General features: G+C 40.9%; 1 protein-coding gene across 1 annotated transcript in view; it reads right to left on the reverse strand.

Annotated features, from left to right (window-relative positions):
- The window catches only part of LOC137298550 (nephrocystin-3-like), a 31,937-nt gene extending 23,348 nt beyond the window's left edge, over window positions 1-8,589 (reverse strand). The window contains exons 1-4 of the mRNA XM_067830852.1: window positions 8,486-8,589; window positions 6,985-7,079; window positions 5,297-5,764; window positions 4,115-4,256 (exon numbers count right to left, since the gene is read on the reverse strand). Coding sequence (XP_067686953.1) covers window positions 4,115-4,256; window positions 5,297-5,755 — 601 coding nt within the window. The 5' untranslated portion in view covers window positions 5,756-5,764; window positions 6,985-7,079; window positions 8,486-8,589. The remainder of the gene's footprint in view (window positions 1-4,114; window positions 4,257-5,296; window positions 5,765-6,984; window positions 7,080-8,485) is intronic.
- Window positions 8,590-19,507: the final 10,918 nt, after the last annotated feature.

Genomic DNA, 19,507 nt, shown 5'->3' on the forward strand with positions numbered 1-19,507 from the left:
TGGGGGAATTACATCCAGTCGAACTTGTCTTCCATAGAAGGCTTTGTTGACTGGCACGTGATGACATCAAAAGTAACTCGCATCCTGCTAGTTTCTGATGCAACTAAATGTCAAGATATAGCAATCAATACTAGTTGCGACCCCTCTTTGTGTACAAGTATCTTCATTACGAGTATAGGGTCATAATCACTCTTGCTAGTCTGTTTAAGACGTGTGCATGGACTTTCCACCAAAATAATCTGCAGAGCGTCTGGCTTCCACAAGTCACGTGATAAATTGGGTGAGTTAAGTCAGCGTCGTTGGGGAACTGTTAGTTGCTGAGCAATGACCAGTGGCCTAAACTGATGATGCCAGAAATGTCCTCTTTGGCTATGTCTCGTAGATAATGGTTGGTAAACATTGTGTTTGATTTCCAAAAGCAGCCCTCCATTATAGTTGATAGCGAGCAATTCTAATGTAGCGCTAATGTAGAGGCCAAGGCTCTGACTTCGTGTGGGTTGGAGGCTCACGCAGGATCCGTAATGTAACAGCTATGATCTACACTGACATAGTGTTGCGAGATACTTCCGTAGGTGTCTCAGTGGATATAGAAAAAAAGACGCTTGAAATGTTGCCTTCTAGACTTGGTATGTGCAATGTATATTTTCAGTGCTCTGACTGGACAAAATGATAAATCTTGTGTATTGTGAGGTCCTAAGATTGAAGACAAAAGCGGTAAATGGAACTGTCTATCCAGTTGACCTGGTAGTTGATTCTTTGCTATGAAATCCCATCTTAGATCCAAATGAGCTGTTTCTTGGTGACTTGTATCAAACTTCGTTCGATTAAAGTCTAGAGCATGAGTTTCTGACAGTCTTGCAGCTGTAGCCGGGGCAAGTCAAAATAGCGTCTTTTGAGTCACCACTTCAGTTGACGTCTGATCAAGTGGTTCATACACATCACTCGTAAGATGTTGGAGCACAATATTTAGGTCCCACACTGAAGCACTAAATCTGTGTTGTTGATCTTGCAACTTGAACGAACGTAGTAAGGCAAGAAGCTCCGGTACTTTAGTTAGCTTGGCCCCTGATCCCATGGTGACAAGTGAGCTGAGAGCAGCTAAGTATGTAGATAATGTAGAACCTTTCAGACCCTTAGAATGACGTAAATAGCATACACAATCTGCTATTTGAGGATGAGTCACCTTGTTCGCAGAAGATCCCTTTTTCTACTGCTGAGTTGTCCGTGTGGATCATTAATAACTTGTCTCTCAATGCTGTCGACCAGTGGTGGATGGCATGAATGACTGCTTTCATTTCCAGCTGGTTGATGTGAAGAGCCTGGTCCTCTTCATTCCAGATTCCTGCTGCTACCTTGTTTCCTAGATGAGCTCCCCATCCTTGTAGAGATGCGTCTACATAGAGATGGCTGTTGAATACCGGCTCTAACATATAGGTTCCTGTGCAGACATTCGATCAGCGTGTCCACCACATCAGAAAAGGCCTCAGGCTGTCTGTGAGCGGAATCTGTCGTCTTTTGTTGAGATAAGGATTCAAAAATCATTGTAAGCGATGCAACTTCCTCTTCTGGTCAAATCTTGCTCTGACGTGAGGAGGCCTAGTAGACACTGCCATTGTCGAAGTGTTAGCGGAGAGAGTAGAGCTTGCATTATCATATCTTGAACCCTGACCCACCGGTCCTCCGGAACTACAATCTAATTCAAAGTAGTAAATAGCCATGGGGCCCAAGATATTCCAAATGGTAGGACTGTCCATTGTTAATGCTGGCCGTTGAAAAGGATTAGATTTTCTAGTCATTCCAGCTAAGTTAGTAGCCTGATAGTGAAGTCCAACTGTAGACTGAGTCAACTTCTCCCATGATGAGCTTGTATGCCGTGAAAATGCGTCATTCTTCGTCTTCAGATCATCAATGTTGAACGTGTTGATATTCCAAGGAAGTCTATTTATCAGAAACTGCCCTTCATTGCTGTAATCCTCCTGATAGGCAACATTGAATCCACTGTAGAAGATCTCTACGCCGTCTAACTCTAAACAATCAAATGACGCTGTAGACTGCTCAACTAGCATGTAAACGACATCTTTCCATCGTTGAATGACTGTAGGTCAAATGTAGACGATTTCTTAGGACTGGAAAAATAATATCACATTCTCATGTCTCTCGAGGACCAATCAGATTGTAGATGTAACGTCACTGGCCTTCTTTACAGGGTGTTGTCTCTCGGGAGGGGGGGGGGGGGATTGTATACATGACGTCACCTGTGTAGCAGATAACTGATCATCGTGAAATCTTGTTCTAACAGTGATACCCTTGCTAGCATTTAGGCTTGTCCATAACCATGCTGTTTGGTGAACACGTGTCTAGAAGTGTAATGCACGCAAAAACACTTCCGCCGCTTGAAGCTGATGTAGACAAATTGTCTTCCAGGTAGATGTGTCAAAATGTTTCCAACGATGATAATACCGTCATCTCTTGTGATCAGAGGTGTACTTTGCAGTAGTATGTTGCAGTCATCTTGAAGAATCTTTGTGATGTGTTCATTGTTGACTTGTCTGCTTGGCTTATTGACTTCATTGTTTTCTTTCATTTTATGTCAAGTTTACATCAAGTATTCTTTTGGGTTGTTTGGTGGTCCTAAAAAGGACCGATGAGAGCGAGTGTTGGTTTAGGATGCATCCGTCTGCTCGAGCACCATTGTCAAGGTGTCGATGGACTTGATCATCATGACTTCTGTAACATCTTGAGCAATCATCCTTGTTACCTCTTCAATCTTGTCGAGGGAGTAGATTCGGTCCTGCAGTAGTTGAGACAAGGTGTTCGGACGTAAACTGTTGATCCTTCTTCTGAGTGACGACAGTTGACAGGAACATTCATTCCTCCTCGTTTGCAGGATTGCTGAACTTGCGATGCGAGTCTAAATCGAGCCCGTCTGAATGTCGTCTATCTCGAAAGATCGTTGCAGGGACTGCTGATGAACTTGTAGTTGTTGCATGTCTTCGCATGTCTTCCTTCTTCATCGTATAAGTGTTGGGTTAGTTGGAATCCATGGATAATGAGACATAAGTCCAGACCATTCATGATCCACGATGTGACTTCTGAATCTGAAAATAGGGCTTCCTCCTGTGACAAATCACGATGTTGTCTAACTTTGTTCTTCCTAGAGTAAGACAAATTTATAGATCTCCGATGATCCCGACTGTGTGAGTCTAAGTCTGAAGGGGAGCATGACTGCATACGACTTCTTCTATGAATAGGGGAGACTGAAGGAGACCTTCTCTGTCGACGAGTCCATCCACGAGTGCACTCATGCGAGCATGTGATGTCACTCCCCTAAGTAAAACTACTTGTGCGAGTGCACTAACTCAGCGTGGGTATATCCTTCCTTGTGCTGCGACCCAATGATCTGGACCTGGATCTGCTTCAGACAATTTAATGCAAAATTTACGAGTATGAGCAGAACATAAAGGTTTACATGCTGGCCAAACTACATGCAGGTCAACTGAGACTAACTAAGTCTCAGTTGATGAAATACATGTTAGAAAAGGCACAATAATCACAAATTTATATAATAATAATAAACATATACAAGCAAAAAACTGCATACAACACAAATTTAGTTAGAAAAACCAAAAGAATGAAAAACTTATCACCGTATACGGGACCCCAGGTGTCTCCAGCCGCCCTTGTCAGGCGATAGGGAGAGAGTGAAGTATCATGGTGGTCAGCTGACCATGTGCGTGGCAAGGGAGGTAATACATGGGTGAGTGTGAATTTTATGTCCGCTTCTTTTAGAAGGGAACTTCAAGGGATTTCAGGTGTTCCACTACCTTCGCCAGGAAGAGGAGAGTAAGCAGTTAAGCATGAGTCAGGATAAGGAAATATTTATGATTTGTATGCAAACTGTTTACAAATAACCTTATGACTTGTATTTTTGGATCATGTGAAAGGTTAAACCTTTAGTTTGTCAGAATAAATATGGCTCTATGGCACTTCATCAGCATTCTAACAATATCACATAGAAGATGAAAATATGGGCTTCCCACTTTGCATTCAAGATTCAAACCCGAATCTTAGTCAGGATGAGCAAACGCTTTACCAACAAGGCTACCCCACTCACCAATAGAAGTTTCCTCAGACCTTGATGCTGTGTCCAGATCTTCTGGTGTAAAGCCATGGGACAGCTTGGTTAATCTACACTCCAGCTCTCGTTTAGCTCGAAGAAGATTTTGAATTTCATTTTCCTTTGTTTCTCGAAATATCTGAATGTTAGAAACATTCCACACTGCATTAAGATAATTTATCATCAAGAATGCAAAGTTGTTGCAGTTCATCAACAAAAAAAAACTTTTTAGAGTAAGACATACTGTCTCAACAACTGAAACTGATCAAGAACATTAACAACATAATTATCACGACTATTATTATTGGATAGTTAAATAATGTACATATCCATGCAACTAGTGCGTGCGCAAGGCGCTGATATTTGTTTCCCTTGACCAATGGATGTCAATCTCAACGTCACATCACATTGTCAATCTCAGCTCCCTGGGGTGAATACAACTCTTGCTGTCACTAGGCGCACCGAGTGTATTGTGGCTCTGTCATCCTAACGAGGTACATAATACACCTGGATACACTGGGACACATAGTCACGGTCCTTTGTCCAAGTTTACTGCATGTTGCTGTACCCGCAACTAGGTGTTTGCACATATTCATGTATCCACCATCTGGCCATATGTCACGGATTCGTTTGTTCTTTTAAGTGCCCAGGGTTGTGTACTGTACACTAGGGGTTGTGACAACATGAACTGAGTCTGCACACAAAGCTGACTCCAGGTCGCAGATGGGCTCGATCCCGACACCTCAACCTCACTGGATCACTAGCCTGGAGCTTTAGCCAGTTGACCCACCGCGCCCCCACAACAAGTGAATTTTCTCTGTGTTAAGTGATGATTCAGCAATAGCATGATGGTGGACACAAGAAATGGACTTCACACACTGCACCCATGTGGGGAATTGAACCCTGATCTTCAGCATGACGAGCGAACACATTTACCACCAGGCTACCCTACAGCCCAAAGGTGACAGTAAGGCATCATATAAGCATTCACATAATGAAGAGGTCAAAGCATACTCGATTCAAAAAGAGTTAAAAAGAGTTAAAGAGCACTTCATTAGTAAATATTACCACAGTTAGTGTGTAATTCAAAGATCATGATAATGCCAGTTCCTATCACTGTGCTTCAAGACTCTCAGAGTTTAATTTTCGACATGACATCACACAACAATCACTTGTCACCTTAAACTGCCGTTGAACTTTATCTCTATCACTTTCAAAAGCTGAAGCCCTTGCTAGTGCCTGCATCTCTGCATCCAGACAGCTCTCCTTCTCATTCCGGAGTTTGGTACACGTGTTCTGCAGCGCCAAAAGTTCTGCTCTCATTCGCTTGTTTTCCATTTCCAGTTTTTGTTCTTTCTTCTGCATGGCCATAATTTCATTATCTTTGTTGAGCTTGTACATATCAAAGTCCTTCTTGATTCTGTCAACCTCTGGGTTTTCAAGATCGATGGATAGAGCTGAACGTAGACTTCCTCCTTTCGACTTCTTCCCAAAGGAAGTGACGCTTCTGAGAGGTCCGAGTTTACCTCGAGGCTTGATCTCGATGGGGATTCTTTTAATGACCCCATTACCGTCAAGGTCAGTGCCAAGTATGTCGTCATCATCCTGACCTCGAAGGAATGAGCCACCAACACCCATGCTACAAGTCTGGAAACATTAAAAACAAGGGAAGAAATCAAATTGACTGATGTAGTATTCAACATGTTTCTTCAGCACAACTACTAGTATAATCAAAACATGTTTATTTTAGATAAGCAATAATAACATAAACAAAATTCTAGCTGGTAATATACCACAAACCAAAAGTATGGGACCACCCTAAAGTTTATTTTCATATCTAAACTTAAGCATGGTGAGGTCAACGATCCTCAAAGGTACATGCAACTTTTTGTGTGCTAAATCGGCACTTTAAACGACATGTTAGAACATGCAGTGAAGAAGCTAAAGTACCCATTAAGCAACCAAAGAATTTCATTTACCACAGAGTATCACAGTTTACCAGCATGTTTAAGATTAGATATGACTATAAAATTTTAAGATGTTCCCATACTTTTTGCTTGTAATATGTAACATCATGATTGTCATCTCATCCCAACTGCATACATCAGGGATCACTTTGGGAAGGGATTTATGGATTTTTACCCATTGTAATACAAAATATCACATTTATATTTGAACATGGGGAGAAATTCCCACTATATATGCATACTTACACTATATAATAGTATAGAACTTAGAAATATCCAATCATGTCTTCTGAAAATCCCATTGTGTTCAGATTAAGAAAGAGACTTGCCACCATTGACCATTTGCTCCAGAGTGATCCCTCATACACTGATGCTCATGATGTCAATCACGTGATATTTCACAGGTCTCTATCTACGCAAGTCTGTAAACTCTACAAATGCTTACTCATAACATTAGGTGTGTGTCTGTGATTAACAGTGTGCAAAATAGTTTCCAAATTTTGCTAGTCAGTCGGGTTTGCTATGCCTGAAAGTTGCTTGCCTTCAAAATAATTCACTAGCCTTGAATCTGAACAATCCGCTGCATTACAAACATGGATGAGAATAAGATATTGTCAGCACGACACAGATTTAATGATTAAGCTGCTAATATGATAAACATTTTTATCAGGCCATAATCTTGCATGACTTAAAATCGTATTATAACTTAACAAGTTGGAGAGAGAGATATAGTTATGAAATAATCCCATGACAATTCACCAGCCAGTCAGGCCTGTAAATCTCCCCAGTCATTTTCACTAGTCATCATGGTAATGAGCTAGTAGGCTGGCGGCTATTTTGCACACTTGTCATACTTGTACTGTCACACATTATCAAAGAAAACTTTCCAAAATTACAAACCGAAAGAGACACTCTGCAAGACCTTCCTCTGTGTGCATACTAGCAATACAGCTGATCGCAACTGCAGCCCCATGTCAATGTCACGTGTCATAATACTGTAAAAAATAAAACCTTATTAAAAAGCATTTCATTTTAAAGCCTTCTGCTACCTGTAATTAGTTTTTATTTAATATAAGTACAGAGGAATGATGACAATATATACATCTGTACTCACACCAAATGACTATTGTAATAATCATAGGCAAACCAACTAACTATGAATTCACAGCTTTGATTTTGTAATAGTTAGGGGTTGGCATTGCAGAAACTTTTCATACTGTGATATATTGTGATGCGAAAGCATATACTGCAGAATGTATTGCAATGTATTGCAAAAAGGTTTTTTTAAAAAAATGTACTCATAATCAAGTTAATGCTTGATTTATAAAGAAAAAACACAACAAAATCACTATTATTGATCAAGCTTTAATAAAATCTTTCATTCATGACCATATGAAAATGTACATAATTTTTGTCACAAATAAAATAAAGGTAAGGAACAATTTTAGAAACAGAAATATTCAAAGACTTCCATGTGTTAAAAAGTCTTCTGAATTCATTTCAAAATACATGTACCTACATTCAATGAGCATATCAAAATACATGTTGTCTTCATGTCTGAAAACCGGTTATATTGTGCAATCCTAGTAACAGTATGAGACTATGACTTCGAACCACAAAGACTTAACGCATCCTTAATGAGTTATGCACCTGGACTGCACGCTCTTACAGATATACCTGTACATCACAATATGTCTTTCAAAGGATATATATATTAATTTTTTTCTGAGAAGCAGTATATTGGTTAAGAACATATATGAAGTTTATGTGATTATCTTTATGGTTTAAATTAAAATCTACACAGACATTTATTCATTCATTCATTCATTCAAATATATGTTTTCTTTCACTATTGAGTGACAAAACTGCATACTGTAATGCTATAACAGAATCCCTCAACATGCAACCTAATTTTGAGATGGTTGCTATCAGAACCATAAAATATGATATGCTAGGGTCTTAAAATGTAGAAAATAGCATTGACATATGTGATTTGTGTCACTCACTGACAAGCACTTGAGTTCCCAATACATTGCAATACGTAATCCCAGTTCGGGTACATGAATTTCAATATGGTGCAATATTGCCAACACCAAGCCCTACTAGTAACATGTCTGCGTTGACTAATATTCCAGTCATTTATTATCCATAGAGATGCACGCTAGTATATCCTGTGTAACCTTCATAGGGACAGCGATAGATCCATCGCATGCTGACGTACTGACTTTCAGTTTCTCTATCACTACTGACAATAGTGTCATTGCTTTGGACAAAGTGAATCAGTGGTTAAACACAATCTGACATTTTTCATCAAAACGTTTCAAGTACTCTTTCAGTATGTGAATATTCTTTCATATGACAACTAATATTTAAAGAAGCACTAACGGGACACCAACTGCACCTTGCATGTTTCCGCTCAGTTACGATGAAACGTCCAAAAATACAAAATTCAGTGGCATGTGTTCTTAGATTGACATTGTTTACATCTGTAACCGGAAGTACCATGGACGCTTAGGGGGAAGTAACTCTGAATCTCGTATCCCAGAATATAATTAAAGAAGCGTTCGTACAATCTAACTTTAGCCTTTGACTGAAAGGTTACCAAATGATCGCACACACTGAGAATTGTAAACAATTCCCATAACCAACACAAAATTGTCGTCAGACTTATATGCGTTTTGAGGCATTAGAATATTTATAGTAGACATAAATGATATGGAGGTATAAATGGTTTGTCAAATCAGGAAAACCTTTAAACCACACGTGTTACAAGTATATTATGAATACCGTAATCTTAGTCACGTCACTGTTGCAGCATGAACATCATATACTCCATCTTCTTGAATCGACAAGCAAGAACAAGTGAGGATAGAAACAAACAAGCAGCAAAGCATATGGCATATTTAGAAAGGGGTCGTGATTGGTACAACTGATAAGAAAAAATCGCTTCTTCGCGTGGGATGATGGGGGCGGGTGGGTGGGAAGTGATTTTGAACATGACATGCAGGTGGGTTCACTAACTCTGTGCATATATTTTGGTGGTCGTCAGTCACATTGCCTCAGCATAACAAATAACATCATTCCCCAAGCCATCAATTATGAACGGCCCTAAATTGTTCGTTTTAGAATCAAGTCATACCAAACTGGAAGAATAAAAGCAATCCAACTTTCAAAAGATAGTAAAGAATGACTAAGTCAGTTTAAACATCTTTTAATACTTGTAGTTTTATGACAGTGAAACATAATTGACTATACATAAACATCATCAACCATGCTGACAAGAACACTCCTTGATAAAGATTGTAACGTCATGGTATGTTGTAAGATAAAAAAAAAATGACAGTATGATGAAGCGCAAACATTCATCAAACTGTCATTGAAATGTTAGTGCTAAAAAATACCAGTCACAACAGTGATCTCACCCAAACAACCTGGCAGGAACTCGGTCGACATGACTACACCGATCAGTTTGACTCTCTACCCTCTGAGTGATAACGACTTAACCAGACATAAGTTTACCGTTAGTTGTGACTATGCGTCTACAACGACGTCCATATCACTTCATCCTTGTCACCGGCGTCTTCTTTGTTGTCAGGGTCGGCAGTTAGAAGATATTTTAGTATTGCTTGTCGACCAGCACCCCAACCAGGTAAAATAGCGGTCAAACCTCCGTGGGTACTTAAAATGCATTTTGAAAAATAAATTCTAGGACGGCATATTCACACAACGGTACGTATGATACGGTGAGCGAGTACTGTTCAGCGTGCGGTTATTGCCGTGGAGCAGTTATCGCCAATATATCAGTATCGCGCGTGCGCAGTTCCGGTATTTTCCCTTTTTCATGGCAACCACCTATATGATAGCAAGTTCAAGTTCGGAAGTTGATAATAAATGTTTCTTTCCCTATCAATCTACTGAAAGAGATACACTCAAATTGTCACACAATCAATTATTAAGGATTACTGTGTGATATAGATATATGCATTATTTCAAGAATGGCATAAGAAATATGCGACAACTGTTACAGTTAGTTGTGAGAACATATCTATTTATACTGCCATGATTCCCCTCCACCGCGTCATATAAAAAAACACGATCGGTGGCAGTGAACGGGCTGGACACATCGGGGAATAGCGGATTAAGTTATCATAATTGATTCCGTTTCATTAAGTTATCGAACGGCGGAGTAATTTTGTAAACATCGCTAAAATATCGCTAGCAATTACGGCATTGCGCCTCCTCTCGCAATATGGCAGCAACATCACGGGCGGGGGGACACCAGAAATGGACTTCACCCTTTGTATGCATGGCAGTGGATCTCGTTCGAATAGGAGCGAACGATTTAAGCACTAGACTACCCTAGCGCCCCGTATGTAGGATATGACTATATTGTTACTATATTATGACAATATTACAACTATGTTAGCCCGGTTTTGTCGAAACATTACTACATCAAAACGACTCGAAACTGCTATTTATGTAAATAGTTGTGTTCATGTGCTAAGATGCGATTTAATTACTAGGGATTTGATGCAAAGATTCGATTAAGAAACAGGTGTTTTGATCAAAGAATCCGTTTAAATAGAGATCTTGTGGTGCTAAAATTTGAATTAAATAATGGTGTTCTGATGCAAATATTTGATCTACAAGCTACATGGTAAGTGTGTCTTCCACATGCACGGTTGTGTCTGGGCGTTTGAAACAAACATGGTGCTGGTGTGTTTCACTGAAACTCAAGGAATATTGAATCAGTTGCCTCACTGCATGTCGAAACATGTACATGTAGTTTAAAGTGCACATCGAGCACACACAAAGTTGCATTTTCATTAGCGTATAAATGACCATGCCACGTTACAGTTTGTGTATGACTATCAAGTTTAGTCTGTTCCCATACTTTTTGTTTGTAGTATATGTACCAGTTGTCCTCTTTGACCTCGAATAACCGAAAACACCCTTATTCTGACTCCAGTCACACGTTTCCCATGGCCCCCAAGTTTGACATGCCCCAGTACCCCATATCGGGAGGGGGAAAAGGGATGGGGTGGGGAGGCGTAGACGGACACATCCACGACAGCCGTGAAACTTCAAGGTCCAGTGCTTTGCAGCACATGACCAACGTCACTTGTGTCGGAAGGGGATGTACAGGCCCCCCACGAGTGTCGTTGACCCAAGATCTACGGGACAGTAATGAATTAACTCGTTTTTTTTCTAAAGGACAGAATCTGATTTATCATCAACACAGGAAATAAATAGTGGATTAGGAAGGGCGTATGGCATCTTGTTATATCTTACATAGGCGCACATAGGATTCGTATATGTCTAACCAGAAGTTATCAGTAAAATCATTAATACGCAAAGGCAAACATCTAAACCTTGCAGTACTCCAGCTTGAGTGAGGCTGCTTTAAAGAGCATGGGTTTTCTACATTGGTATTGAACACACTGGTGTTTTATACACGTAGCTGGTAAATCGCTCCTAGGGTGAGGAGGTCAGAACTGTGGGTATTTTATACAATAATTGACTAAGGGACACCAGTTCATCTCATTTCACCAGGGAAAGTACTTGGGACGATGGCAACGCAAGCTCAAAACTTGGGATAGAGCGTCTGCCCCGAGAGCAGAAGGTAGATGGTTCGATCCTAATCGCATCGTTAAAAGACAGCCCCCGGAAGGGTATAAAGCTAGCCGAATCGGAGTTGTAGGTATTAGTGAGCGAGTTTGGTTTGATGCCATGATGTCCGGTAAAAGCTTGAAGTGATGCAGGTGTTATGGGTTATAACTATGGTGAAACCTGCGAGCACAAGTATGAAAGTGACACAGCTGGAAACACACCACCGACAAACAGATATTAGAAGCAATGTCATCCGTTTCTGGAATGCCCAACTGACGCAACTCTGCACATCAAATTGTGAGGACCTGCACAGACGCATTTCCCCACGCTATCCTTTCACTACACGGGCAAATATTCAGAGAAAAAATACCCAACTTAAACATATAATTTGTGATCATTACAAACTCCTTAATAACTGGATAAACAGCAGAAGGTTTTAAAGACACGCACCTGACATTAGACATCGAATTTCTTGTAAAACATTTACCGTCCGTAGAGAATGTTATTGGAAGCATGTATCATTTACTTATATAAACTGAAATTAAAATTCAACGTTTTTATGGAACTTGGGGTCAATGTTCGGTATATGCTCTGAACATGGAAATTACTTGGCATAATGGAATAAATCCACTTTCGTATTGTGTCAGTTCCGCCCGACAAGCGTCATGAGTGACGCGAGGCACTCCACGAGTGATATATATTACTATAGGTAAACTTTGCCAGGTAGGTCTATGCGATACGTACACTGATGATAAGCCTGCTCGGTGCCTGACACATGCTCACCACATACTTCAGTATTTCCTTCACGCCGGGCTCGCTGTCCTTATTCTTAATTCACGTTATTTATTCACATTTTTATGCATTTGCACTGTTGTTGGAGTCATTGGAAATTTCTCACATGGGGCAAAGAATAAGTTACTGCTGTTTGTATTATACGTGATGTGTATGTATGTATGTATGTATGTATGTATGTATGTATGTATGTATGTGTGTGTGTGTGTGTGTGTGTGTGTGTGTATGTATGTATGTATGTATGCGTGTGTGCGTGTGCGTGTGTATGTATGTATGTCTGTATGCATGCATGCATGTTTGTTTTGATTCTTGGATGTTTGCATGGATTAAGGCATGGATGGAGGATTGACGGATGGACGGACGGACGGATGGATGGATAGATAAATGAAATTCTCACATGAGTTGATGTCAGTTTAAGCAGGAGAGTCATCTAGTGATTTGCCTGCAAAATGGTAGTCACTGATTCTTAAAATAAGGCATGTCTGTAGAAAAACACACATAAATAAACAAAATCTAAAATTGAAGTCCGTATGACGTAGACGTGAAAGTTCTCCGTACAATGTTGATACGAAAGTAAGCATCATGTTGATATGAAAGAGCGTATAATGCAGGCACGAAAGTCCACATAATGGTGACGAGTAAATCCGTATAATGTTGATATGACAGTCTGTATAATATTGAAGTGGAATGGATACAGTGTTGACATAAAAGTTTGTGCAATGTAGATATTAAAGTCTGTATAATGTTTATATGAAAGTTTGAACAATGTTGATATGAAAGCCTCTATAATGTGGATATGGAAGTCTGTACAATGTTGACATGAAAGTCTGTGCAGTGTTGATATGAAAATCTGTATAATTTTGATATAGAAGTCTGTACAGTGTTGATATTAAAGTGTGTGTAATTTTGATATAGAAGTCTGTACAATGTTGACATGAAAGTCTGTACAATGTTGATATAAATGTAAGTATAATGTTGATATAAAAATGTGTGTACAATGTTGATCTGAAAGTGTGTACAATATTGATGTGAAAGTCTGTACAATGTTGATATGAATGTTTGTATAATTTTGATATGGAAGTCTGAACAATGTTGATCTGAAAGCATGCACAATGTTGATATGGTACAATGTTGTTGATATGGAAGCGTGTACAGTGTTGATATGAAAGTGTGTGTAATGTTGATATGAAAGTGTGTACAATGTTGATATGAAAGTCTGTACAACGCTGATATGAAAGTGTGTATAATGATGACGTGGGATGGGTAAAGCGTTGACATGAAATCCACCTAATGTTGACGAGCAACGGTTGATGTGGATGGTGATAACCGGGGATGGAATGTTCCTGGACGATGGAGTCATTGGCTTTATTGTGAGTGAGTTTAGTTTTACGCCTTTTAGTTTTAAAGGATTTTTGCCTTTAAAGGACATGTAGTGATTATTATGTTCCTCTTCATGGGTTATAGATGTATTTGGGTTTAGTTACATCTATTCCAGCTTCAACGTAACGCTTAAAGAGGTCCTAGTAAGTAGGGGGAAATAACTCAAGCGTTTGCACGAGTCTTCAGTTTTATAAACACGACACACGCTCAGACACAACGTCACCTGTTTTGTTCCGTTGTAAATAAATAACTCAGGACCACGGCATATAATTTTGTAAAAAAAAAGAAACAAAAACAAACAAAAAGCTACGACAATTTGTCTTGTCCTGGAAGAATACATTTCCCGAGTACCGGTCTATTTCCGGTGTGGCAGACATCGTGAATGTCAAGGTCGCGGGTAAAGGACTATCATTTACCGGAGTTGAGGAATGCCATTCACGACCACCAAACAAAAAACATTCAGATTTATTTCACGCCCCTGACATGTAAAATATTATGCAACTGGCAAGCAGGTTAAATGCTGCATATATATTACATATACCAGAAAGGAACACTACTCTGATTGTGTCAAAGTAGCATATACAAGTTCAAGCATAGCTATAGACTGATAATGTTTTCCATACGAGCTGTAAGGCAAGAAGAGTTTTTCGTTCGTAATAACTTCTCTAAATGCGTTCATATCTGTGTACGTATGTGTAAAGTTCAATGCAGTTATAACAACTGACGTGAGGAATCACACTGCACTACCTTATTCAGACACTGTGATTTACAACTGAACTAACAGAACACAGCAACACAATAATGCTATTATTATCTATCTTAAGTGTTTGAATGTAGTATATAATTTTGATAGAACTCCATTTTAATAGAAAAGGAACTCAAATGAAATGAGATTCAGAAGATGAGGACAATCTAGATTTGCCTCATTAAGAAATTAAGCATTGCAGAAAAGGGGAGACAATGTCAATGAAGGACCATGAGATTATCGCTCTCGTGGACGCACGTGTTTGCAGTATAATGCACATCGCATATCCCTACGACTTCCCCTACGATCTCTCCTGAAACCTCCCCTGCGACCTCTCCTACGACCTACACTACGACCTCCCCTATGACTTGCCGAACGACCTCCCCTGCAACCTGCCCTACAACCTCTCTACATCCTCCCTTACGGCCTACCCGATGATTTGCCTTAAGACCTCTCCTACGACCTCCCCTATGACTTGCCGTAAGACCTCCCCTACAACCTGCCCTACAACCTCTCTACATCCTGTAAACCTCCCGACTTCCTCACCTACGACCTCCACCCCCCGCAACCTCCCCTGCAACCTGGGCAGTATAATGCATATCGCAGATATCTACGACTTCCCCTACGACCTCACCTACGACCTTCCTTATCACCCCCTCTTGTGAATGCAAATACAAGCAACGCACTTTCTGTTACTCTCCTTCTCCTGTTCGCTTTAATTCCAACGTTATATTTTCTGCAAAAAGAATTCAGGTCATAGAAGAAGCACAGTTTTCCCGACGTAAATCTCCGAATACGTCTATGTATAAGGTGTAGAGTGTTCCGGAGCGCAGCAGTGTTCCCCTTCATACATTTTGGAAGTATAAGTATCCTTGGCACTTCTCTCTTTCATTTGATTCCAGGCCCGTGAAGGTCCCGGGGGTAGAATAGGCCTTCAGCAACTCGCTGACTTGGTTGACACATGTCATCGGTTCCCGAATGCGCAGTTCGATGGTCATGTTGTTGACCACCGGATTATCTGGTCTAGACTCGATTATTTACAGCCCGCCGCCATATAGCTGGAATATTGCTGGCGTACAACTAAACTCACTCACTCACTCACTCACTCACTCACTTGATTCCAGGCATATTTTTAATCTTCACGCGCAGATGAACGTGAAGATTTCAAGCATCGTCCTCTTCCGTATGAACCATTGGGCACATCGTTGTATGGCACATGTTGTCGCAATGGGCGTTATGAAGTAGTCTCGACCAGGTTCGCGACACCTGTGTACTTCATTTCCTGTTTAGGTGGAAAGAGGCACCTGCGAGTAATTTATCAGATCGCGACTCGGAAATGGCTTACAGAGTATGCATTTTAGGACGTGTCATATATAGTCACAATTCTTTCCGTCAACGGATAAGCAAATTATATGTGTTCATCCACTTTTTATTTGTTGAAAAATCGTCCATTTAGTCAATCAGCTGTGTAGATACGATAGTTTGGAATTTTTATATAGTCACATTACCTGTGGACAGAGAGCCGATTGGTTAAAGCGTACGCTCATCGGGGAGAAGACTCGGTTCGATTCTCCATATGGGTAGAATGTGTGGAGGCGTAGCCCGCAGTGATATTGCTGGAAATATTCATGATGTCTCATGTCAGTCTGGCAGGTTTTCTTGTCTGTCGAGTTGCTCTACCTTCATGATATGTTTGTGTCGATTTTTGAAAAGAGGATCAAATGAAATGCTTATTATAGTGCAGTCAGTTACTTAATATGTAGAGTCATATGTTGTTCTGTCGATGGTGACAGGACCTTGTTCAATACTTCGCGTTATCGCAAACAAAATATGGAGTTTCACACACCAATTTCGACATGGCGGTGTTTGACTGCATTTATTATTACACGATCAGGTTCCATCTTCGATGATCCAGAGTAGTTTATCTGCATCCTCCACCCATAGGCTTGAACAGAAGCAAGAGCCATACAAGAGAAATACACACATGAGATAAGCTTGTTACAAAGAGATGAAAATCTTGGAAGCGATTGTTTGGCGTGGAGTGATTATTTAACACAATGAGTTGCTGAGTTAGTGGGTTTGTTTTTACGTCGCTTTTGACAATATTCCTGCAATATCACGACACGGGACACCAGAAATTGTCTTTAGACATTGTACCCATGTGAGGAATTGAACCCGGGTCTTCGGCGTGACGAGCGAACGCTTTAACCTTTAGGTTACCCCACCGCCCGGATCATCCATTGAGTCTTTTGTCATCCCGCTCCTGTTATGTGTCCATCTATATATCTATGGCAGATTCAGTGCCAGACACTGTCTTTTCTCGTATTCTCGTAGATTTGTCGTATTCGAGATCATCTTCTTTGCGTGAAGTTTGGATAAAAAAAAGCACAAATGTTACATTTGGTACATCAGGCAGGAGACGGAGGGGTGTGGGGTGGGGTTGGTCGGGAAACCAAATGTGACCTGTTAATCAGAAATGTGATGAATGTTTTTCTGGGTGGGGTAGGGGTGGTCACTGTAATGAAATGTCCGAACCGTTCTCATTTCATTGTAATTGCTATGGGAAATTTCCTTGAGTGAAAACATAACAAATAAGCGAGAAACCCGCAAAGGTAACGCGTACTTGTCAACTGTCATGTTTTATAACGAATTCTGACGCCACATTGCCCCTCGTCACGTGACCAAAGTGAAATAGGAGTGTTGTTTCACGTGGCAGTTGCCCCCTTCTATAAAACGTCTTAGCGCAACGAATGTCCTAAGTCAATGCTAAAGTATAGGCGCGCGATAGTCTAAGCGCAAAGATCGATCTTTTCAATGTTCGGTGTTATTTATCAGGTTTTATTTAAACTCTGTTGTTTTTCCCCCTACAAATAGAATAGCGCCTGAAGATGATATACAATGGCCCAAGATTTACTGTATGTTTACCGTACCCATCTTCCTTCCCATCGTCCATCCCGCCTAAGACACCTTGTCACGCGTGCACACGCACATATATTTGTTTCTTCCTTATAATGGATATGGTATGTGTACCTGCATTCCAGGTCAATGACCTCGAGCGTCATACTCACATATTCTTATTCTTCCATGGACAAAGCATTCATAAATAAATCCAATGTTGTAGAGAATGTTGTCATTCGATATTGATGGTGTTGTAAACTTATTGAATGTTTTTTATTAGTATACATTAATAGGCTGATAAAGTATCTACAGGTGATTAAAAGGTGTTAAACGTCAGTCGGACGTCCGTTGGTGTTGATGTTGAATTCAAGATCTATATACGTGGAACACTGAAGACACTGATCATCAGACAGAAGGGGGATACGGATGATGCTGATATTCAGATGATCTGGGACATAGGTGGCGCTGATCTTCAGACAGATGTATGACACCGGGGGATCTTCAGACAGACGTGGGGCACAGATAAAACGTTCTTCAGACAGACATGGGCACACGTGGTGCTGATCTTCAGTCAGACGTGGGATACAGGGGATGCTGATCTTCAGACAAACGTAGGACACGTGTAGTACGATCTTCAGACAGACGTAGGGCACAAGTGATGCTGATCTGTAGACAGACGTAAGGGACAGGTGATGCTGATCTTCACACAGACGTGGGACACAGTTATTACGATCTTCAGACAGACATGGAGTGCAAGCTGTACTGATCTTCATCCAGACGTAGGACACAAGTGATGCTGATCTTCATACAGACGTAGGGCACAGGTATTAAGATCTTCAGACAGACACGATACACAGGTGATGCTGATCTATAAACAGATGTGGGACACAGATGGTGTTGACCTTCAGACAGGCGTGATACACAGGTGATGCTAATTTTTTAACAGACATGGGACACAGGTGATTCTGAACTTCAGACAGACTTATGATACAGGTGATGCTGATCTTTAGACAGACGTAGGTCACTGGTAGTGCGATCTTCAGGTAGACATGGGGCTCAAGTGGAACTGATCTTTAGACAGACAGTAGGACACAAGTGATGTTTTTCTTCAGACAGACGTAGGACACAGGTAGTACGACCTCCAGAAAAACATAGGGCACAAGTGGTGCTGATCTTCAGGCAGACGTGGGACACATGCAGTACGTTCTTCAGGCAAACATGGGGTACAAGGGGTGCTGATCTTCAGACAGATGTAGGGCACAAATGATACGATCTTTAGACAGACATATGGCACCAGTGGTGCTGATCTTTAGACAGACGTGAAATACAGGCGATGCTCATCCTCAGAGAGCCGTGGGACACAGGTGATGCTGATCTTTAAAAAGACATGGGAGACAGGCGATGCTGATCCACAGAGAGACGTGGGGCACAGGTGATGCGGATCCTTAAATGGACGTGAGACACAGGTGATGCTGATCTTTAAAGAGACGTTGAGACACAGTTGATGTTGATCTTTAGACAGATGTGAGACAGACGTGATGCCGATCATTAAACAGACGTGGGAGACAGTTGATGCTGATCCTCAGAGACACGTGGGACACAGGTGATGCAGATCTTTTAACACACGTGGGCCACAGTTGATGCTTATCCCCAGAGATACGTGGGACACAGGTGATGCCGATCTTTAAACAGATTTTGAGACACAGTTGATGCTGATCTTTGAACCCACGTGGGACACAGGTGATGCCGATCTTTAAACACAAGTGGAACACAGGTGATGCTGATCTGTAAACAGACTTAGAGACAAAGGTGATGCTGATCCTTAGAGAGACGTGAGACACAGGTGATGCCGATCTTTACACAGACGTAGGGTACAAGTAGTACGTCCTTCAGACAGATATGGGGACACGTGGAGCCGATCTTCAGACAGACGTGGGATGCTGATCTTTAAACAGACATTGCGACACAGTTGATGCTGGTCTTTAAACAGACGTGGGA

The sequence above is a fragment of the Haliotis asinina genome, chromosome 10, assembly GCF_037392515.1.
Source record: "Haliotis asinina isolate JCU_RB_2024 chromosome 10, JCU_Hal_asi_v2, whole genome shotgun sequence".
Taxonomy (NCBI): Eukaryota; Metazoa; Mollusca; class Gastropoda; order Lepetellida; family Haliotidae; genus Haliotis; species Haliotis asinina.